The sequence below is a fragment of the Octopus bimaculoides genome, chromosome 1 (assembly GCF_046866305.1).
Source record: "Octopus bimaculoides isolate indiv1 chromosome 1, ASM4686630v1, whole genome shotgun sequence".
Lineage (NCBI taxonomy): Eukaryota > Metazoa > Mollusca > Cephalopoda > Octopoda > Octopodidae > Octopus > Octopus bimaculoides.
Window position 1 is genome coordinate 18,149,360 of NC_142928.1, and position 25,000 is coordinate 18,174,359.

Consider the following 25,000-nt stretch of genomic DNA (forward strand, 5'->3'; position numbering starts at 1 on the left):
CCGGGAACTACGTTAAGGGTACACGTGTCTGTGGAGTGCTCAGCCACTTGCACGTTAATTTCACGAGCAGGCTGTTCTGTTGATCGGATCAACTGGAACCCTTGTCGTTGTAACCGACGGAGTGCCAACCAACCAACCGGAATGTAGTACCTGAATGAAGTCTTAGGCAGATGCTGGTCACATGTGTAATATTTTTCACCGAAAAGTGACATATGCATGTGTATTTCTTATTTCTTTATTGCCCAAAAGGGGCTAAACATAGAGAGGACAAACAAGGACAAACAAAGGGATTAAGTCGATTACATCGACCATAATGCGTAACTGGTACTTAATTTATCGACCCCGAAAGGATGAAAGGTAAAGTCGACCTCGTGGAATTTGAACTCAGAACGTAACGGCTGACGAAATACTGATAAGCATTTCGCCCGGTGTGCCTACGTTTCTGCCAGCTCGCCTATGTATGTGTATTTCTGTAAAGGGTTTTTACTGATATGAAAAAGAAAAACTGGCACTCAGGTGGTTATGATAATGAGGGTTCCAGTTGATCCGATCAATGGAACAGCCCACTCGTGAAATTAACGTGCAAGTGGCTGAGCACTCCCCACACATACCCCTAACGTAGTTCTCAGGGAGATTCAATGTGACAAGTACAACTCATTTTTGTCAGCTGAGTGGACTGGCGCAACATCATCATCATCATCATCATCATTTAACGTCTGCTTTCCATGCTGGCATGGGTTGGACGATTTGACTGAGGACTGGTGAACCAGATGGCTACACCAGGCTCCAATCTGATTTGGCAGAGTTTCTACAGCTGGATGCCCTTCCTAACGCCAACCACTCCGAGAGTGTAGTGGGTGCTTTTACATGCCACCGGCCCGAAGGCCAGTCAGGTGGTACTGGCAGCGGCCACGCTCAAAATGGTGTACTTTACATGCCACCTGCACAGGAGCCAGTCCAGTGGCACTGGTAACGACCTCGCTCGAATGTCTTTTCACATGCCACTGGCACAAGTGCCAGGAAGGTGACGCTGGTAACGATCACACTCAAATGCTGCTATTTACGTGCCACCGGTACGGAAGCCAGACAGCTGGTGCTCTGGCAACGATCACGCTCAGACGGTGCTCTTAGTGCTCCACTGGTACAGGTGCCATCACAATTTTACTTTCACTTGCCCCAACAGGTCTTCGCAAGCTGAGTTTAGTGTCCAATGAAATAAAATGTATGTACTGTCATAGAGGTTAGTTTCCTGCTGATGTGAATATCCTTTTGAAAATTAAAGAAACACAGGATAACTTTGGCTATTGGTGAGAAAATTGAAAATCATTGATTTCGAACCAATTTCTCGTGTGATATTTGTTCTGCAACAAGTTACTGACACTCTCTTATCACCAGAAATGCAATGAAACAGTGATTGGTTCATTGGAACCAATAACCAACAACACTATTATTCATCAATATAAAATAAGGTTTCTTATTGCAGAGCCTGGTGGAATTAATGTCAGAATGAATCAATAAATTCCAAAGATGTTCAATATTTTTTTTAACTGGAACAACCAATATTAAACCAAGTTTCAAAGACATCTGTGTGAAAATAAAGATCAATAATTATTACATTACAGCTGTAGTCTGTCACAGGCCACCCTCTTCCTCTTCCTCGTCTGCCTATCAACTTTTTACAAAGTTGTCTTAGGGTATTATTGCTTTCTAAAATTCATAATAATAATAATAATAATAATAATGATAATAGTAATAATAATAATAATAATAATAATAATAATAATATTAATAGTGGAATCTAAAAACAGAAACAATTCCTATCATAGTAGGTGCCTAAGGTATAATAAAAAAATATTCAGACAAATACATAACAAAAACACCAGGACTTACAAATATATATAACATATAGAAAATTGCACTACTGGGCACTGCACACATCCTATGCAAAACACTTTCAATACAGTAACCATAAGAGCACCACAGCAAAACACAACACATACCCAAGGCACACAGAGCTGCGCTCGGTCGTGAAGTGAAAGCATGTTATAAAAATAAAACTACTGAATAATAATAATAATAATAATAATAATAATATATAATAATAATAATGATTGGAAGGCGAAAAGATAAGTAGATACAACTTTCTTAAGAATGAAATAGCCTGGCTATGGAAAATGAAGAAGGTGAAGATAGTGCCAATTGTTTTTGGGTCCTTGGGAACAGTATCAGAAGGCATCAAGGGGAATATAAAGGAAATTGGAATAAAGTGACCAGTGGAACTATTACAAAAGGCTTGCCTCCTTGGCACGGCCAGAATAGCCAGGAAAGTATTAGATAGCTGAAAAGAATGAATAGCATGGTACCATAGGCTGCATGTAGTGAGCTATACCAGTGCCACATAGTGAAGCACGTGTGCTAATGTTGTTACATAAAGAGAACTCAATACACTTTGTAAAGTGGTCGGCATTACGAAGAGGCATCTACCTGTAGAAATCATTAAGATGGCAAGCTGGCAGAAACGTTAGCACGCCGGGCGAAATGCTTAGCGGTATTTCGTCTGTCTTTACATTCTGAGTTCAAATTCTGCTGAGGTTGACTTTGCCTTTCATCCTTTCGGGGTCGATAAATTAAGTACCAGTTATGCACTGGCGTTGATGTAATCGACTTAGTCTCATTGCCTGTCCTTGTTTGTCCCTCTCTGTGTTTAGCCCCTTGTGGGCAATAAAGAAATAAGAAATCCTGTCGAAACAGATGACTGAAGCCTGGTGCAACTCTCCAGCTTCCCAGCTCTTGTCAGACTGTCCAACCCATGCCAGCATGGAAAACAGGTGTTAGATGATGATGATGATGATGATGATGATCTAAGATCACAACATTCCCTCTGAATGAGGCTCCAGTTTGGCTCAGGGTTACTCATTTACAGCTGGCTGACCAGGAACATTATAAAATAAAGTGTTTTGTGAACAAACACAATGCACCACCCAATCTGGGAATCGAACGCATACAATAGTGGGGTGGTGTTTATTTTTGTATTCATAATTGTATTAATGATTCTGTTTCGTTATTTTTTCCAGATAATGATGGTGACTTGATTCATTTCACATCAGATGAGGAACTTGCTGAAGCCCTGAGAACTGCTGTAGATGGAGTTCTTAAAGTCTTCATCCAAGGTAGGAAACTGATGTAAATACCGGTTGGATTGGGAGGGAGGCGGTGGATATGTTGTTGTTGTTGTTGGTGGTGGTCGTCGTCGTCGTCGTCGTCGTTGTGGCCGTGGTCGTGGTGGTCATGGTGGTGATCATAGTGGTGGTGGTGGTGGTGGTGGTCATGGTGGTGATCATGGTGGTGGTGGTGGTGGTCATGGTGGTGATCATAGTGGTGGTGGTGGTGGTGGTGGTCATGGTGGTGATCATGGTGGTGGTGGTGGTGGTGATCATAGTGGTGGTGGTGGTGGTGGTGGTCATGGTGGTGATCATAGTGGTGGTGGTGGTGGTGGTGGTCATGGTGGTGATCATAGTGGTGGTGGTGGTGCTGCTGCTGCTGCTGTCCCTGCCACTGCTCCGGAATCCCAACTCTGCCATATCAGTTTAAGATTCTCTGCTTGCCATTCCAGTTAGTTCCTGTATGCACTACCAGAGACTGGACATTCCTGGCCCCTTGCACATTGATAGATTTTGGTCCTATTTGACCTCCCACACTCTAGATGAGGAACAAAAGGTTATATTCGCAAGCAAGAAACTATTGCTGTATAACATGAAAGAGAAGGTTTCCAAAGAACCAACCCTTTTTCCCCAGAACATCAACCCTCTAGAGATTCCTTCCAACTGGAAGGGATCTGTAGGAGGGGTGATGTTCTGGAAAACATCAAACATGTGCTTAGCAGCTGCTCAAAGATGTATGACATAGGGACAATGTTGTCCCTATGTGACATGACATTGTTGCAAAAACAATATACAATGCCATCCGGAGAAAAGACTGTCCTGGAATAAATATACAGAAACCCCTTTTTATTGAATACGTACACAAACGCCAGCACAAGGAATACTGGTGGAATATTCTCATCAAAACATCTGTTGAGTTTAAGCATAAGAGGCCAGGTATTGTTTTGGGGGACAAAGAAGAAAATGTATGTACTGTCAGAGAGGTTAGCTTCTTGCTGATGTGAATATCCTTTTGAAAATCAAAGAGACACAGGATCACTATGGACGACTGCTTCAAAGATTTCAGCTTCTTTATCCAGATTACAAATTTATTCATTGTTGTTGTTGACACTCCGTCACTTACCACGTCAAGGGTTCCAGTTAATTCCGATCAACGGAACAGCCTGCTCGTGAAATTAACGTGCAAGTGGCTGAGCACTCCACGGACACGTGTACCCTTAACGTAGTTCTTGAGGATATTCAGCGTGACTCAGTGTGACAAGGCTGGCCCTTTGAATTACAGGTACAACAGAAACAGGAAGTAAGAGTGAGAGAAAGTTGTGGTGAAAGAGTACAGCAGGGTTCGCCACCATCCCCTGCCGGAGCCTCGTGGAGCTTTAGGTGTTTTCACTCAATAAACACTCTCAACGCCCGGTCTGGGAATCGAAACCGCGATCCTATGACCGTAAGTCCGCTGCCCTAACCACTGGGCCATTGCGCCTCCACACAAATTTATTCATATACCAATAATAACTGGTGCATTTGTTTTTGTGAGTAAATTCTTAAGTGACCATATAAATAAGCTATGGTTTTCAGAATAAGAAATCACCTGACTAATTCCCACATTACAAATACAATCTGTAAGTGGAACAGTAAAAATATGCAAGACTTTTCACAAGTTTAAAATGTGACATTGTCTTTGTCATCTACATTCCAACGATGGAGCTCTGTATCTTTATTAGAAACCAGATCCTTCCTCAGAGGAATAATTTAAATAATCTAAAACAGAAGAGAATGTATATACATACATGCATGGAGCTATCAACACGAGACATGCAGGCTCAGATAACTATTTAAAATGCCTTTTTGAATGTTTTCCTTCTATAATTATGCTGACTCCTCCAGTGCAAATCAGGAACTGCTTTTTTTGTTTTTCTTCAGTTATAAATAAAAGTGGCACCCGTTACTTACCAATGTAGCATTATTCAAACTAGATTCAAAATATATACATTACAGCACATGGAATTCCACTAATATGATCCTGGCTGAAACTGATTATAGCAACACCAACGCAAACAGCACTATGACACCAGCAAGCTATTTAAGATGAAGCAGATTAGTAAAAAAAATATTCCAGACTTTTCTCAAGTTCAAAATGAGAATTTATTTTTGCTATCTAGGTTCCAATGATGAAGCTTCATATCTTTGCTAGACGTTACCTTCTTCATTACAAGAAGATTTCACATAATTAAAAATAGAAGAGAACATATATGTTATAAAGTAAAGTAGACACTTTCGTAGATAATGTAGTAAGCTAAGAAGTTTTAATTAAAATTATACTTTTAATAAGAATAATTATAATGTAAATGACTAATTATGGTAAGAAAAAATGTTTGGCAGACAACTCCAAAACTTTAATTAAATTGAAATAAATTAAACATGGAAAGCAGTGGAGAGTAAGTTTGATTTTTATCAGTATTAGTACCAACTCTCAGACATGTTTCGGTCATACTCAATCTCTTCAGCAAATCAGAGTCTAGTTATTACCACATATCTTAGATGACTCAAGAATAATTTAGGATTTTGTTACATGAAAACAGTGTATTGTTGAACTTAAAAGAATGACAGCGAAGGAGTACCTAGGGATGGCTGCTGCATCAAAACTTACTAGTGAAGTGATAAAGAGGACACATTTAAGTTTCTGGGGTCATTCACATCATATTTTTCTCATCATCTAAGACAGTGGTTCTTAACAAGGATCCATATGAACCTTGGGATTCCATATAAGATTTTGTCATCATGGCCCTCGTGCCGGTGGCACGTAAAAAGCACCCACTACACTCTCGGAGTGGTTGGCGTTAGGAAGGGCATCCAGCTGTAGAAACTCTGCCAGATCAGATTGGAGCCTGGTGCAGCCATCTGGTCTGCCAGACCCCAGTCAAATCGTCCAACCCATGCTAGCATGGAAAGCAGGCGTTAAATGATGATGATGATGATGATGATGATGGATAAACTGGTTACAGTGCTACAATATGCAAAATATTTTAACACTTATTTTACACAGTTTCTAATAATGTTTAACTATAAACGTATATATGTGCAGGTGCCACATGAAAAGCACTCATACCAGTGCCACATGAGAGTGTTTATGTGGTGCCATATTAAAAACACTCAGCACACTCTGTAAAGTATTGGTGCTAGGAAGGGCATCCGGCCTTAGAAACCATGCCAAATCAGATTGGAACCTGGTGCAACTCTCCAGCTTGTCAGCTCTTGTCAACCCAACCAACCTAAGCCAATATGAAAAACAGACGGAGGAAGAGAAGGGGGAGGGGAAGGGGAAGAGGAGGAGGAGGATTTTTTAAGCATCAAATGATTTTGAGGGTCCATCCAAATGAAACAGTTTATCAAGAGGGTCCATAGGAAAATAATGGTTGTAAATCACTGATTTAAGATCTGTTTCACTGAAGAGATCTAATAATACTGAAACATGTCTGGGCTTGTCTTTGTACTGTTAAAGAGATGACTCACTCACCACTGCATTCTCTATTTAATTAATTTTAATTAAAATCTTAAGATGTTTCCCTGTTTTTGTTTTTTGTTTTGCTTTTTTTTTTCTTAGTAGAATTAGTAATTTAGATAATGAGTGTTTTCAATGCTAAGGGTGAATTTTAATTAATTAATTAATCAAAACTTCTAAGATGGCTATATCAAACGTATTTTACTATTAAGTTTTCATGCAGCAAGCCTCCCTAAGTATTTTTCCCTAGTTCTTTGTACATTTATTTTATTTTATTTTATTTTATTTTTCCAAGCTAGCATGGGTTACACTAATCCATATCGACAGTACTCTGTCAGTTACTACAATGAGTGTCCAGTTAATCCAATCAATAGAACAGTCTTCTCCTGAAATTAATGTACAAGTGGCTGAGCACTCCACAGATGTGTATTCGCTTAATGTAGTTCTTAGGGATATTCTGCGTGACACAGAAAGCACGACAAGGCTGACACTTTAAAATACATAACCTTCTTATTTTTGCCAGCTGTGTAGACTGGAACATCATCATCATCATCATTGTTGTTTAACGTCCACTTTCCATGCTGGCATGGGTTGGACGGTTTGACTGAGGACTGGCAAGCCAGAAGGCTCCACCAGGCTCCAATCTGATCTGGCAAGGTTTCTGTAGCTGGATGCCCTTCCTAACACCAACCACTCCAAGAGTGTAGTGAGTGCTTTTTATGTGCCACCGGCACAGGAGCCACTCAGGCGGTACTGGCATCGACCACACTCAAATGGTGCTTTATACATGCCACTGGCACGGGAGCCACACAGGCGGTACTGGCATCAACCACGCTCGAATGGTGCCTCTTACATGCTACAGGCATGGGTGCCAGTCAGGCAGTACTGATATCAGCCACAACAACAATTTCACTTGACTCAACAGGTCTTCTCAAGCTCAGCATATTGCCCGACGATTCAAAAGGAAGACAGAGGGAAAACATCACCAACAATACAGATGTAGTTACATTTTGAAATGACTGTATATATATATATATACATATATATATATATATATATATATATATATATATATATATATGATGATGATAGGAAGTTAAAATGTTATAGCTGGCCACAGAGTGACCGTTAGTTTTGTACCCATAGAGTGCTTGGCAGTATAGGCAACTCATTAGACTCAAAGGCTACTAAGCATTCTATTGGTGTGAAACCAATGGTCACTCTATGACGGACCATAATTCTTTACTCTTTTGCTAGTTTCAGCCATTTGACTGTAGCCATGCTGGAGCACCACCTTTAGTCGAGCAAATCGACCCCAGGACTTATTCTTTGTAAGCCTAGTACTTATTCTATCAATCTCTTTTGCCGAACCGCTAAGTTATGGGGACGTAAACACACCAGCATTGGTTGTCAAGCGATGTTAGGGGGACAAACACAGACACACAAACATATACACACAAACACACACACATATATATACATATATATACGACGGGCTTTTTTCAGTTTCTGTCTGCCAAATCCACTCACAAGGCTTTGGTCAGCCCAAGGCTATAGTAGAAGACATTTGCCCAAGATGCCACACAGTGGGACTGAACCCAGAGCCATGTGGTTGATAAGCAAGTTACTTACCACACAGCCACTCCTGCAATTAACTTTTAACTTTCTGAAAAAATCTCTTACTGATCTAATGTTTAGGAGTTTGTTTCCTATTCAGGTATGTGAACTACTGACGATCTCTCTCTCTCTCTCTCTCTCTCTCTCTCTCTCTCTCTCTCTCGGAAACAACTTCTATCTCATTCCAGGGTGAAAAACTAGAGGTAGTCGATAGCTTCCGCTATCTGGGCGACCAAGTTAGTAGTGGGGGTGGGTGCGCTGAAAGTGTAGCTGCTAGAATAAGAATAGCCTGGGCAAAGTTTAGAGAGCTCTTACCCCTGCTGGCGACAAAGGGACTCTCACTCAGAGTAAAAGGCAGACTGTATGACGCATGCGTACGAACAACCATGCTACATGGCAGTGAAACATGGGCTGTAACTGCTGAGGACATACGTAAGCTCGCAAGGAATGAAGCCAGTATGCTCCGTTGGATGTGTAATGTCAATGTGAATACCCGTCAGAGTGTAAGTATCTTGAGAGAAAAGCTGAACATTAGAAGCATCAGTTGTGGCGTGCAAGAGAGACGATTGCGCTGGTATGGACATGTGGTGAGAATGGAGGAGGATAGCTGCGTGAAAAAGTGCCACACCCTAACAGTTGAGGGAACCCGTGGAAGAGGTAGGCCCAGGAAGACCTGGGCTGAGGTGGTGAGGCAAGACCTTCGTACATTGGGCCTCACCGAGGCGATGACTACGGACCGAGACCTTTGGAAATGGGCTGTGCGTGAGAAGACCCGGCAAGCCAAGTAAGATCGTTGCCAGTGCCCCTGGACTGGTTCTTGTGCGGGTGGCACATGAGATGCACCATTTTGAGCGTGGCCGTTGCCAGTACCGCCTGACTGGCTCCTGTAGGATTTTCGAGCGAGATCGTTGCCAGTGCCCCTGGACTGGCTTGTGCGGGTGGCACATAAAAGACACCATTTCGAGCGTGGCCGTTTTCGTGCAGGTGACACGTAAAAGCACCCACTACACTCTCTGAGTGGTTGGCGTTAGGAAGGGCATCCAGCTGTAGAAACTCTGCCAAATCAGACTGGAGCCTGGTGTTGCCATCCGGTTTCACCAGTCCTCAGTCAAATCGTCCAACCCATGCTAGCATGGAAAGCGGACGTTAAACGATGATGATGATGATGATGATATATACATCTATATATATATATATATATATATATATATATATATATATATATATATATATATATATATATATACATATACATATATATACATATACATATATATACATATATATACATATACATATATATATATATATATATATACATATACATATATATACATATACATATATATACATATACATATATATACATATATATATATATACATATACATATATATACATATACATATATATACATATATATATATATATATATATATATATATATATATATATATATATATATATATATATATATATATATATATATAAGGTTGGCCAAAAGTCACCTGACAGTAATTCAAAATTCCATAAATACTGTGATTCTGTATTGACTCGAATGGAAAAATGTGTCGCTCAAGAAGAACTTCAGTTTGAACAATTTTCATGATGTCTCATATTTAGATGCTTTTATTAAATTCATTCAGTTGTTAAACATAAACAAATCTTAGTCTCTGTTGCTGAACTGCTAAGTTACAGAGATGTAATGACACCAACATCGGTCGTCAAGCAATGGTGGTAGGGACAATATAGCCCCAGGTTGATTAACGTCTTATGAATGGGCTTGAGAGACAAAAACTGTTGTGTGTGTGTGTGTGTGTATACATATATATATACATATATATATATATATATATATATATTACACATATATACACACACACACACACACACACACACACACACACACACACATATATATGTATATATATATATATACAAAGGGGTTTGTATGATTGTGTATAGAAGAATATATTACTCAAAGGAATTCCAACTCTGTTTTTCATGCTTTATTTATAATTTTATAATATTAATATAAGTTATAAACTAATATAGTAAAAAGAAATGAAATGAAGCATTTTCTATTCTTATTGAACAAATGAAATATTAAATGTCCATTCTTATTGAACTAGTATACTTTCTTGCATTTATGCAATCTTCAGGTTCATCTGGTGGTGGTGACAGATGTGTTCATTGGTTTCAACTGTGGTTGACTGGTTAAATTTTGTCCTTTTTATACATTTCTGTGGATAGAAGTAAGTAGTTGCTTGGCTATTTTAGAAATGATGCCATACCATTATCTAGTGTTTATTTTTAGAAATGATGACAGCAGTACTTCTTGGAGATTTTTATTTTTTAGATCTGGGGATAAGACTTTTAAACCTTAAATGAGATTATTTTTTATCATAACATTGTTTATTAAGCTTGGGTTTGAATTTATTAATAAAGTCCTTTTCTCTCAGCTTTCTCTTGATTTCATTCGGATTGTATAGTTTACGAAAAGGAAATATTATAAATATTTTCCGGCCACATGTTGCTAGGTGGTTACTCAGTGGTATTTGGCAGACTTCTGGATTTTTAATTTGTCAGTGCACACATGAGCGTTCTGATAGCACATTGCCTGTCTGGCCAACATACAGTTCTTCACAATTTGGGCATTTGATGCAGTAGATTAAATTCTGATTTTGCAGTTCATGTTCGCGTTTGTGAATATTTTCCCTGTTTTTGCGTTCATATATGGGCCGGTATGAATTAATTGGCATGTACCACGTTGGCTGTCATTGCATTTAGACACAGTGAATGGTTGGTCTTTGTTGCTAAGGTCAAACCTTGCCTTTGCTAATAACTTTTTCAAGCTTTTAGGCTGTCTTTTACTGAGAGTTATAGTTTGGTCTGTAATGATATCTCTTAAGTCTTTACTTTGAGCAATGATTGGTAGGTTTGCTTTAGCGATATTGAAGATGTTCTGGTGGCATAGATTGTGCGTCACCATAAATGGTATGGTTTGTTCTTGTTTTTCTCTTCTTTGTGTTGTCCTCAGTTGTTTTGTAGGTATTTTCATAGCCCACTGAATACCATTTTCTATAAGTAGTGACGGGTATTTTTGTTTGAGCAGAAATTCTTTCAGTTCGATCAGGTGCTGGTTCCGGATCTTCAAATCTTCTACAATGGTACAGATTATTCTGGAAACAAAACTTTGATGGGACCTTACCTTCTTCTATACACAATCATACAAACCCCTTTGTATATATATATATATATATATAATACAAATGATATATAAGCATATGCATGTATACATACATATATGTACATACCTACATCTACATGTATATATAGATGCATATCTGGGTACAGGACGTTAGAAAAATGAACGGGGACATGAAACAAAACGGACTTTGTTTACAGACAACACAATGAACACATAGGAAAACAAACAAGCCACTTATGGAATTATTCCTTCATCAGCTGCCTCTATTCTAAAACTAGGCGTTTCGAAGTGTGTGTGTGTATATATATATGTATGTATACACACACACACACACACACACACACACACACACACACACACACACACACACACACACACACACACAACAGTCTTCTTTGAGTTTTTATCTATCAAGCCCATTCATAAGACGTTAATCAACCTGGGGCTATAGCAGAAGATACTTGCCCCAAATCCCATGCAATGGGACAGAACCTATAACCTCACAGTTGTGAAACAAACTTCTTAACCACATAGCCATGTCTTATATATTTTTTTTGTATTATAAGATGTGAACTTATGCCACATGATTAGTAAACATTACACTTTGTATAAACATTGAACTTGAAAGGAAATGGATAAAGTGCTTGTCTAAATTCAAAACAACAGAAGCCATTTGATAAATTATACACAGAATTTCATGCATTAAATTAGCATTAAATGGTGATGATGATGATGATGGTAGTGGGGTGAGGATGATGATGATGACTATTATTATTATTATTATTATTATTATTATTATGAATTGGAAATCATTCACTTTTTTATTCAGTTAATAATTAATATTTATAGATTTTGTCTGAGATGTTGTCTTGCCTCACCTACCCAGACAGCACATCTCTGCACCATGCTATTATAACTACTACCACCACCACTACAACCACCACACCACTATCACTACTATCACCACCACCACCACCACCACCACCGCAACCACCACCACCACCACCGCAACCACCACCAAATTACTATGGCCATTACTGATACACCACTTCAATCAACACTGGTAAATCTTCCAGTCTTAATTTAGCTAATTTCTTGTAATTCCTTGTTATAGATAAAGCTAAATTCTACATTATGTATAGTTATTGGAGGGATTAATTTATAAAACTCCAACTCACCAAATTAATAAAGATTAATTGATGCAATATATAATACTGGACCATAATTTACATTCCTGGAAGTGAACAGAAAGTTCTATACTAAGTCTGTTGCAAATTCTACTTGTTGCTCATTTAGATAATGTTGTCTTAAGATATTATTATGAATCAACTGCTAATATTGCTGATATAAATGATAATACCTTGGGAGTGGATTGAGTAGATAGAAACAGTATGGAAGCCTGCCGTATGTGTATGACTGTATGTGTGTGTGTGTGTGTATGTATGTGTGGATGGAGGGAGGGCGGGAGGGATGGATATGTGTGTGTGTGTGTATGCATAGGTCTATGTATTGATGTACCGATGAATGGATGGATATGTGTGTATGCATGTATGTATATGTATGCATGTATGTATGTATGTATGTTAGTGGAGGCGCAATGGCTCAGTGGTTAGGGCAGCGGACTCATGGTCATAGGATCACGGTTTTGATTCCCAGACCGGGCGTTGTGAGTGTTTTTTAAGCGAAAACAACTAAAGCTCCACAAGGCTCCGGCAGGGGATGGTGGCGAACCCTGCTGTACTCTCTCACCGCAACTTTCTCTTACTCTTACTTCCTGTTTCTGTTGTGCCTGTAATTCAAAGGGTCAGCCTTGTCACACTCTCTGTCATGCTGAATATCCCCGAGAACTACGTTAAGGGTACAAGTGTCTGTGGAGTGCTCACTTGCACATTAATTTCATGAGCAGGCTGTTCCGTTGATCGGATCAACTGGAACCCTCGACGTCGTAAGCGACGGAGTGCCAACAAATGTATGTATGTATGTATGGATATGTGTGTATGTATTTTTGTATGGATGGATGAATGAATGGATGGATATGTGTGTTTGCATGTATGTCTATGTGCATATGCATGTGTGTATGTATGGATGTACAGACTAATGATATGTGGGCATGTATGTATATATGGATGGATGGATATGTGTGTGTGTGTGTGTGTGTGTATGTATGCATGTGTGTGTGTCAAATCGTCCAACCCATGGTAGCATGGAAAACGGACGTTAAACAATGATGATGATGATGATGATGATAAACACCTACTGTAAACAAAATAAGAGACAGTATGTGGCATACCTTCTGTGTCTGTTTTCCATTCGTTTATGCATTTATTAAATTTTTAAACTTATATATGTATATGGAGTACTTTTTTGTTTACCTTACCATCATTGAACAGTACATTTTATGTGTGTGTGTGTGTGTGTATATATATATATCGTTATCAACGTCGCCTTCCTGGCACTTGTGCCAGTGGCACATGAAAAGTCATTCGAGCGAGATCGTTGCCAGTGCCGATGGACTAGATCCTGTGCAGGTGACACGTAATACACCATTTCGAGCGTGACCTTTGCCAGTAAGACATCCGAGCAAGATCGTTGCCAGTGCCCCTGGACTGGCCCTTATGCAGGTGGCACGTAAAATACACCATTTCGAGAGTGGCCGTTGCCAGTACCCGCCTAACTGGCCCTCATGCCAGTGGCACGTAAAAGCACCCACTACACTCTCGGAGTGGTTGGCGTTAGGAAGGGCATCCAGCTGTAAACACTCTGGCAAATCAGATTGGAGCCTGGTGTAGCCTCCTGATACAATGCACTCTGCCAGAAATTTGGAAACAACATGTTGTACTGCTTGGCATTCGCACTGGAAGCTCCAATACAAACATTTCTGAGTGTTTGGGTGTCAGTCTGAGGACAGTGCAGAAGATTCGGAAAGAGTTGGATGAGTCTAGTGGTGATTACAAAGGTACAGCAGCTCGGAAAACTCACTCTGATTGTTCTAATAAGAAAAGAACTCCTGAATTTGTTGGTGAGATCCAGGCCATGATTAACAACGATCCCTCCAAGTCAGTCAAGTCCAACACTGGGGACATGGCAGGTAAGTCCATGAAGACATTCAGTGTTCCTCATATAAGATGAGAAAGGGCCAATTTTTATCCCAAGTCATCAAGGACAAGAGGAAAGACTGCACTATGAAGCTTTTGAACAAACTCAAACATCCCCTGCACCTCAACATGCTTTGGTTTTTTTCAGATGAGAGAAATTTCTGCCAGAATCTGCCATGGTAAACATGCAGAACAGCCATTGGCTTGACATGTCCCCAAAATATTTACCGAAAGTGATAAAAATCATACATCCAGTTAACCTCATGGCGTTTGGAGTGATCACTAGTGACAGTGATTTTATGCCTCCATTCATCTTTGCACATGGCCTCACACTCAACATGGAGGCCTACATCAAGTGTCTGAAGGAGGGTAGTGCTACCCTGTGTCAACAGGGTGGCTACTGGAAGATACTATGTCTTACAACAGGACTCTGCACTATGCTACACAAACAGGAGAACCCAGTCATAGCTGTCAGGCATTTCTGCGACCACATGACCCTTAACATCTGGTCACCTAACTCCCCACACTGAAACCCCCTTGATTATTATGTGTGGGATACAATTGAGTGAGAGACCAACAAACTCCTTGTAACACCAAAGATGAACTGAAGGCAAAGATTACGGCAGCATTCACCCACTTAAACAAGGAGACCATCCAGAAGAGTTGCAGGAGATTCCAAAGTCGTCTGGAGGTCATGGTTGAAGCCAGTGGTGATGTTATTAAATGAATTTATTTTTTAGTATTTATAGCTATTTTAATGTAATTTTGGTAAATATATCTGTTAAAATGTGATGTCAATGTTATTTTCATTTTTTTGCATAATTTAGAAGACAATTTATTCACTGCACCGTCTGTGTGTGTGTGTGTTTCTGTTTGTCAACCCACCACCACTTCTTGCATTCCCTATGACTTAGTAGTTCAGCGAAAGTGACTAATAGAATGAAGACCAGACTTTAAAATATATACTGTGGTTAATTTGTTCAACCAAAGCCATGAAGGTGGTGCCCCAGCATGGTCGCTGTCCACTGGCTGAAACAAGTAAGAAGTAAAAAATAAAGGGAAGATAGACATCATGCTAGGAAAGCAAATTCAGGGCAGGAATGATAGTGAACATGACCCTTTTCAGGGTCCCTGAGACTGGAGGGAGGAAAGGATATAATTATTCTCAAACCAGAGACCCGGGTAAAGAAAGCTTGCTTCTGAATGGTTTCTACTAAAAGAACCCAAAGCTGTGGTTGAAGAAAGCAATATGGCTGAGGGGAATGTTCTTCATATTAAATATGATAGGTGTAGGCATGGCTGTATGGTTAAGAAGTTTGATTAACCAACCACACAGTTCTGGGTTCAGTCCCTCTGGGTGTATGTGACATCTTGGTTAAATGACTTCTACAATATTCTGGGGCCTTGTGAATGGAGTTGATAGACAGAAGCTGATAGAAGCCAGGCTCTGTGTGTGTGTGTGTGTGTGTGTGTGTGTGTGTGTGTCTGTGTGTGTCCTAGTCTTGACCTTGTGTAATTGTTATAAACGAACGCCATTCATTCCAATATTCTGTGAAAGCATCTCTGGTTATGGGGAAATGTTGTCTAGCTTGGAAAAAAAAAGTAGGGGCTGGCAACAGGAAGGGCAGCCAGCCATAGAAAATCTGCCTCAGTAAACTCCATCTGATCCATGCGAACATGGAAAAGTGGACATTAAAATGATTATAATGATGATGATGACGATAACGATGACCTACATGTGTAATACAGGGAGCAGAAAAGCTATGATCAGCTGAGCTTATCCAAGCAAATAGTAGACAGTAAACTTCCTCTGGAGAAGTTAAAACTGTGAAATCGAGAAACAAGGGAGATAACTCTAATAAATTCAGTTGGTTGAAATTTTTTTCACAATAGGCGCAGGAGTGGCTGTGTTGTAAGTAGCTTGCTTACCAGCCGCATGGTTCCAGGTTCAGTCCCACTGCATGGCATCTTGGGCAAGTGTCTTCTACTATAGCCTTGGGCAGACCAAAGCCTTGTGAGTGGATTTGGTTTGGTAGACGGAAACTGAAAGAAGCCTGTCGTATATATGTATATATATGTATATGTGTGTTTGTGTGTCTGTGTTTGTCCGCCTAGCATTGCTTGACAACCGATGGTGGTGTGTTTATGTCCCCGTCACTTAGCGGTTTGGCAAAAGAGACTGATTGAATAAATACTAGGCTTACAAAGAATAAGTCCTGGGGTCGATTTGCTCGACTAAAGGCGGTGCTCCAACATGACCACAGTCAAATGACTGAAACAAGTAAAAGAGTAAAAGATATATATATATATATATATATATATATATATATATATACATATATATATATATGTGTGCGTGTGTGTGTGTGTGTGTGTGTATGTATATATCTATATATATACACACACATACATATATATATAGCTTCCTTCTTGGGTTCACTTTACAGGCACAGATTTACAGAGGGGTATGTCCACATCTGTTACTGATGCCCAACACATCCGATTTTGGACACAGGCACACCACAACAGGCATAATTGTCATTACTGTCAGCTTCTCTTCCAATTGATTCATTACACACACACACACACACACACACATACATAAAGGGATATTGTGATGTTGATTATAAATACATTAGAAGTTACCTACCCAAAGTGCTGTGCAGTGGACTTGAAGCCAAAATTGTGTATTTGCAAAGCAAACTTCTGAACCATATAGTCCATGCCCGACCCACCCACCCCCAACCACCACCACCACCACCACTGGGGTCAAATGGATGAGTCTGTTGATGTTTTCTTTCAAAAATTGCATCTTGTGTTATCAATATCAGACACTATTGCTATGCTTTTGTCTCATAACAGAAACCAAGCAACCAAAGAAAAAAATAAATGAAAAAAATTAGTGAAAATCAAGGAAAAGTTAGTGAAAATCAAGGAAAAGTTAGTGAAAATATCTGATGGAAAGATAGAGGTTTTGTTCCCACTGACACTTTTTAGCCCTATTTGGAGAAAATGAGTTGGGAAAACATTTGCAGAAAAATATTTTTTTTTTAAATCAAATTAAGTCTAAAATTTTATTCCCTGATGCCTATTGATGAATGAAAATAGAAGATTGTGGATTCATTCCTTTCTAAACAGAAAACATATTAAGGCTATTTCTGATAACACGAAAAAAAACAAATGATTCTTAATGAAAAGCTCGAGTCTTTATATTTTCTTTTTGTGAAGAAAAAAACGTCAGATCACGCTTCTTTGTTGAAGCAGGGGAAAAAAAGGGAGATAACTGTTAATCTATTAGCGAATTCATTATATTCATATATATATATATAAACACACACACATATATTTTTGTTTCAAACATTGAAACTGATATGACTTTAGAAGATTTAATCAATTCTGTTTCCTTTTTCAGCATGTACACGTTTTTTTTTTCACATCTTCATCTTCTACTCCCTCTCAATTTAACATCCCCATTGTCATTTCCATCACCTTCACCATCACCATCATCATCACATACACTTTTATTATTATTATCATCACCAACATTTCTATAATCATTTCTAGCAGTAGCAGTAATAACTTTGTCATCCTTATCATCATCATCACACATCATAATCATCATCATCATCAACATTTTCATCATCTTCTTCATTATCATCATATTTTCACAACTATCCTTTTACGATGAAATAGATTTGAAATGAAGAAGAAATAATTGTTCTACTTCCATTGCACCATTACATTAAGTACTTAACCTGCTTTGCTGTGGCTCTTATCATGGCTATTATCACCTGCCATCAAATTATATGAAATACTACAAGCTACCACCGCCTATCACAAGCTACTACTGCTTATAACAAGCTATCAGCACTGCCATCATCCACCATCATCTAATACTGCTTGCCAACATCCAGCATTACCTACCATCATCTACTATCAACCACTATCAGTTCCCATCATCATGTGTCTGCCCCTCACAGAATTTTCTTCATCTCTTCACACGTCATCATATGATTGCCCCTCACAGAATTGTTTTCATCCCTTCTCACGTCATCATGTACCTGCCCCTCACAGAATTTGTTTTACCTCTTCTCATAACATGCGTATTGTAACGCATCACACTTAGTTCTATTAAAGCCAAGTACCACTTGACCATATCACTCACCTCCTCTCATCAAGCTACCATTTATTAAGGTCACTATATATATTGTAGCACTCAGCTAAAATCATCTCATGAACAAACCACATAATAAACTGTGAATTCTTGTCCCTGGACCAGCATTTCTCAACCGGTTTTCCCCAGAACCCTAGGGTTCTGCAAAAGGTTCCTAGGGACTCCACGAAAAAGAGTGAGATAAGTTAATGCTAATTTCATGATTGTAATATTACTATATATGCACAACATATTGGTTATTGTAATATTGTAACATAGACACCATCCCATCTAACCTATTATGTTATCAAAAAAATATAACAACCATAGGGGATATATTTAGTGATGTTTATAATTTATGGACACCCTATATATATATATATATATATATATATACCCCTGTTCCGTACTGGTGGCATGTAAAAAGCATCATTCGAGCATGGTCGATGCCAGTGCCGCCTGACTGGTCCCATGTCGGTGGCATGTAAAAAGCACCATTTGAGCGTGGTCAATGCCAGTGCCGCCTGAATGGCCCCTGTGCAGGTGGCACGTGAAAAGCACCCACTACACTCTCAGAGTGGTTGGCATTAGGAAGGGCGTCCAGCTGTAGAAACTCTGCCAAATCAGATTGGAGCCTGGTACAACCTTCTGGCTTGCCAGTTCTCAATCAAACTGTCCAACCCATGCCAGCATGGAAAGCAGACGTTAAACAACAATGATGATGATGATGATATACCAAAGAGAAGGGGAGAGCAACCATGACACTTGCTGGACCCTACACAGAAAATATCAATGTGGGCAATGTTCTGTTTGAACTTCAGTGTTCATTAATTAAAATGTTAATAATGATGTCCTTGACCTTGTTGCAATTCCTCATTAAACTAAAACACTTTCTGTTTTCCAGAAAAGTCCAAAAGTCAAGGAGAACTTCATCCAGGAGTCATATGTAACAAGTGTGGTAAACAAGTTCGTGGAAACCGTTACAAGTGTTTAATATGTCAAGAATATGAACTGTGTGAAGATTGTGAAAATCTAAGAGTTCATCTGGAACATGCAGTCATCAGAATTCCATCTCCAAGCACTCTTTGGATGCCACTGGTAACGGTAAGAATTAGTTCCATTTAACTGTTTAGTATAAGTAACCTTCTCTATTTTAGAGGTCCATTGTTGACAAGTTTTCTTCAACAACTTCTTTCTCTATTTATACCTCATGTATTAATGTTCTTTATGTGTACATATATGCCTGTGTGTGTGTGTGTGTGTGTAAAACATATCTGACTAGCTAGTTTTATATGTGTGTGTAGTATGTGTACAAGTGTATGTCCTCATCATCATTATCATCATCGTTTAATGCCCGCTTTCCATGCTAGCATGGGTTGGACGATTTGACTGATGACTGGCGAACCAGATGGCAGCACCAGGCTCCAATCTGATTTGGCAGAGTTTCTACAGCTGGATGCCCTTCCTAATGCCAATCACTCCAAGAGTGTAGTGGGTGCTTTTACATGCCACCGGCACGAGGGCCAGTCAGGTGGTACTGGCAACAGCCACACTCAAAATGGTGTTTTTTACATGCCACCTGTACAGGAGCCAGTCCAGCAGCATTGGCAACAACCTCGCTCGAATGGTTTTTCACGTGCCACCGGCAAAAGTGCCAGTAAGGCGACGCTGGTAACAATCACACTCAAATGGTGCTATTTACGTACCACTGGCACGGAAGCCAGACAGCTGCTCTGGCAATGATCACACTTGGACAGTGCTGTTAGCGCTCCACTGGCACAGGTGCCAGTCATCGAATTTGGTTGTTTGTATATACAAATATATATGTATCTGTATCAAGCTGATATAATCTCTCCCTTTCCCTCGCTCCTTTCTTCCACTCTCTCTCTCTATCTCTCTCTCCCTCTATCTATTTATCTGTCTATCTATCTATCTATCTATATATATATCTTCTTAATAGGTTTCCAGTAATCCAGTATCACCAGCTGTGAAAAATAAACCTGTAGACTTCAACCAATCCACCAGGTGTAATGCTATTCCTTTTGATATCCATGAATACCAGCCACCACTTCAATCACGTCCAGGTGAGTACATCACTTCCACAGATGTCTAACCCTAATTCATTATGGAGACGATAAAACTCCAGCAATTACGTAATAGTGTTTGCTTTGGAGATTTACATTAATTTTTAATAGTAAATTTTAAAACCAGTCTTTCCAAGATCTTCCTGATATAAATTACTGCATCTCACTCTCTCTTCTTCACTCTAGGGAGTAAAAACTTAATGCTTTCAATTTCCCTAAAAGTTCAGCTCCAGTATAAAGGTAATCTTCTCGGGACTGTAACTAACAATGATAATTTATAACCCTTTTGGTATCAATCCACTTGAGACTGTTCCTACTTTTAAGCTGCAGTCTTCCTATTTTAAAGTGATCTAAATTAAAACCTTCCATCAAAATGTCATGTTAATTTATGTTCCAAAAACCGATTCAATAATGGTAAAGTTATTTTACTAACCAGCAGAACATATCTCTGCTGTAGCTACCATCAGGGCACCAGATCATACCAAAAGAACATAGCATTCTATACTACCTAACATTATCTCTTGAATATTTTTCTCTATTGTTTAGTCAGTGAATGATTTATGATTTATGATTTATGATGCAGGCAGAATCATTAGCACACCAAGCAAAATGCTTAATGGTATTTTGTCCATCTTTACATTCTGAGTTCAAATGACACCAGGGTTGACTTTGTCTTTCGTCCTTTCAGGATCAATTGAATAAGTACCAATTGAAATCTGGGGGGTCAATGTGATTAATTTGCCCCCTCTCTCCTGAAATTGCTAGCCCTATGCCAAAATTTGAAAGCAGTTTTGTTTCTCTTTCACTGGATATCAATGTTAAAAAACCAAAAAGAGCTCCACCACCCCCACTGCACCCCCACACTGAGTAAAGCAAGGAAGAGAGTGGATGTGAATTACAACCTAATGCCAAACTAACTGACCAATTATGAGCTCCAGTTGATGACAACAACAACTGACCAACAGAGATGAAAAAAAATCATGTTTCTAGACTGCATAAACTGGTGACCAACAGCTTTGTCTTAAACCAGTTGCTGCGGACCTGTGTCAGTGACCAGGTCAAAATTGGTGCAAAGAAAATAGTGACAGCAAATGATAAATGTTTAAGTGAAGCTAACAGTCTGTGTGCATTTCTGAATGGCTAATATGTACTTTCCACATTGTAATTATAAAAAAAAAAATTTACTTCCTGTTTGTTATTTTATCAGGTTTTGCTGCGGCAATGTGTGACCCCTTCATGCATGACTGGTCCTTACTCTCAGACTCTGCTAACGCTAGTTCTTTGAGTCCTGGCAGTGGAGTTTCTAGAATTATTGATTCTATTACACATGATGAAGATATTCCTCGATCGGGTGGAACACATCAGCTGCCAAAGAAACCCATGTCTAGAAGTCTCTTTGACTTTGATGATGATGACGATGATGATGATGGAGAGGTAAGTTGACAAAGCAAAGAATGAAGTTCAGAAAATGGAATGGGTTGTTGTGCCTTTGAGAAGAGGAGAATTCTATCATTGCAAACAGAATCCTTCATCAAAGAATGCTATGTTCATGAATTAAAACAGCCTTCATAGAAATTCTACAGCAAATCTAATTTAAAATACTTAGAACAAGACCAACGAGATATTGCTAAATTGTTAGTAGTAGTAGTAGTAGTAGTAGTAGTAGTAGTAGTAGTAGTAGTAGTAGTAGTAGTAGTAGTAGTAGTAGTAGCAGCAGCAGCAGCAGCAGCAGTTGTAGTGGTAGCTGCTTGTGGTAGTGATAGTGGTGATGTTTAACCCCAGGTCAACCTCAATCCAGTAGAATTTATGACCATCCCATCTTTTGCTCAGATATCCTTACTATCTAGGTCACATTATCCAATATGTCTTGCAATTTTTTGGAGTTGTTAGTATATAATTTGAGGGAAATTTGGCTGCCATTTCTAGCAGAGCAGGCAACCAAATACAAGCTATATTATAGGCTTGAAATGCAGTTATCCTCCAAGTGTTACTGAAAACCTTGTTCTTATGTGGAATTCCATAACATGGAAATTAATGGGAAAACAAAATAATCCTACATTACAGACAGATTTTCAGGAATGAAACATTTCTAGAATGTGGGAAATGCAGGAATTTAGTCATCTTTTATCGATTACTCATTTCAGTCATTACACTGCAGCCATGCTGGAACACCACCTAGAAGGATTTCATTTGAATGAATCAACCCCAACACTTACGTTTTTTTTTTTTTTAAAGCCTGGTACTTATTCTATCAGTTATTTTTGCCGAACTGCTAAGATATGAGGACAGCAACACAGTTGTCAAGCAGTGGCGAGGGACAAACAGACATAAAGCACAATCACACATGCACACACACACGTTCACACAAAAACACACATATACAATAGGCTTCATTCAGTTACCAAATCCACTCACAAGGCTTTGGTTAGCCTGAGGCTATAGTAGAAGACATTGGGTCAAAGTGCCATGCAGTGGGACTGAACCCTGAACCATGTGGCTGGGAAGCAAACTTTTTACCACAGAGCTATGCCTGTAGAGGTGGTGGAAAGCACAAATTCAGTTTTTATAGATGTGGAGCATAAGTCTTATTAAATATTGTATAATTAATGTAACTATCGTTATTGTGTCATCTACAACTGGATACTTGGATCACCTGTGACACAGATAGGGTAATAACATCAGTTAAATTGTGTTTTAGGAACAAATGAGACCGCCATCATCATCATCATCATCATCTTCATCATCATCATCATCGTTTAACGTCCGCCTTCCATGCTAGCATGGGTTGGACAATTTGACTGAGGACTGGCAAACCAGATGGCTGCACCAGGCTCCAATCTGATCTGGCAGAGTTTCTACAGCTGGATGCCCTTCCTAATGCCAACCTCTCCGAGAGTGTAGTGGGTGCTTTTACGTGCCACCAGCATGAAGGCCAGTCAGGCGGTACTGGCAGCAGCCATGCTCAAAATGGTGTATTTTACGTGCCACCTGCACTGGAGCCAGTCCAGCGGCACTGGCAACGATCTCGCTTGAATGTTTTTTCATGTGCCAGTAAGGCGACGCTGGTAACGATCACGCTCAAATGGTGCTATCTACGTGCCACCAGCATGGAAGCCAGACAGCTGCTCTGGCAATGATCATGCTCGGACGGTGCTCTTAGTGCTCCACTGGTACAGGTGCCATCACAATTTTGCTTTCACTTGCCCCAACAGGTCTTTGCAAGCCGAGTTTAGTGTCCAATGAAGTAATCACTTAATGTCCATGTTCCATGCTGGCATGGATTGGATGGTTTGACAGGATCCAGTCAGCCCAAGGACTGCATCGTCCTTTAGTGTCTTCTGTGGTATGGTTTCTACCCTTCCTAATGCCATCCATTTTACAGAGGCAGTTATATACCACTATCTGTATGGGAACTTGATTTTGTGTTATTAGGTCTTCTCATTCAAGTATGGAACTCAACATACTTGATAAACAAATACGAAGAAAATAGTGAAGTATTAGTAGAATATAGTTCATATTAATACTACTATAACACATCTTTCCTCATTACCATCTACAATTGTGCTCACCATTATTATGATTTTTCTATTATTGTTTTTCATTTCTTAACATGTTTGGCCTAATCAAATTTCTCACTCTCCAACGATATCTTACATCACATTTTACTAAATTATTAAATGAATGATTGTACTTCTAATACAATCATAATGTCATAAAAACATTTTTTTAAATAATCACACATCATTTAAAGAGACTGAATTCTGGCATAAATTTATTATATTGTTATCTTAATTACTGTATATAAAATAATCACTTCACCTTTCACCACACATTATTTTATTATTTTATTGACTTGGCACAGACAGTATAGAACTTGTCTAGATGTTTTATGATTTTTGATTGATCTCTCTTTCGTTCAAATTTCAATCTTAAGAACATTCCTTTGTTTTAAATGTTTGTCATGATCGAGGTCTTGTGCCTGAGATATTCACTCATCTTTCCTATTTTCACCCTTATATGTTTCTTAGTTTACTAAATATTTTATAATCGTTTCCTGGTTCTCTTTTGTTTGTATTTTCGGCTTATTAAAGTTACCAAAAGAATCAACACCTGAGGCGAAACCAAACAAACCTGAAGGGAAACCATTAGCAAGCATTGGTCCAAAAGATAACAAGCTTGA

The 25,000-nt window shown here is 39.2% G+C and overlaps 1 protein-coding gene across 2 annotated transcripts in view; it reads left to right on the forward strand.

The window, feature by feature from the left end:
- LOC106873466 (uncharacterized) overlaps nt 1–25,000 on the forward strand; it is a 57,861-nt gene that overhangs the window by 27,630 nt on the left and 5,231 nt on the right. For both annotated transcript variants that reach the window (XM_089348781.1, XM_089348788.1), the window contains exons 2-6: nt 3,075–3,170; nt 19,641–19,840; nt 20,697–20,820; nt 22,028–22,254; nt 24,912–25,000. The exon at nt 24,912–25,000 is cut by the window's right edge and continues 614 nt beyond it. In XM_089348781.1, the coding sequence (XP_089204907.1) occupies nt 3,075–3,170; nt 19,641–19,840; nt 20,697–20,820; nt 22,028–22,254; nt 24,912–25,000 (736 nt within the window). The remainder of the gene's footprint in view (nt 1–3,074; nt 3,171–19,640; nt 19,841–20,696; nt 20,821–22,027; nt 22,255–24,911) is intronic.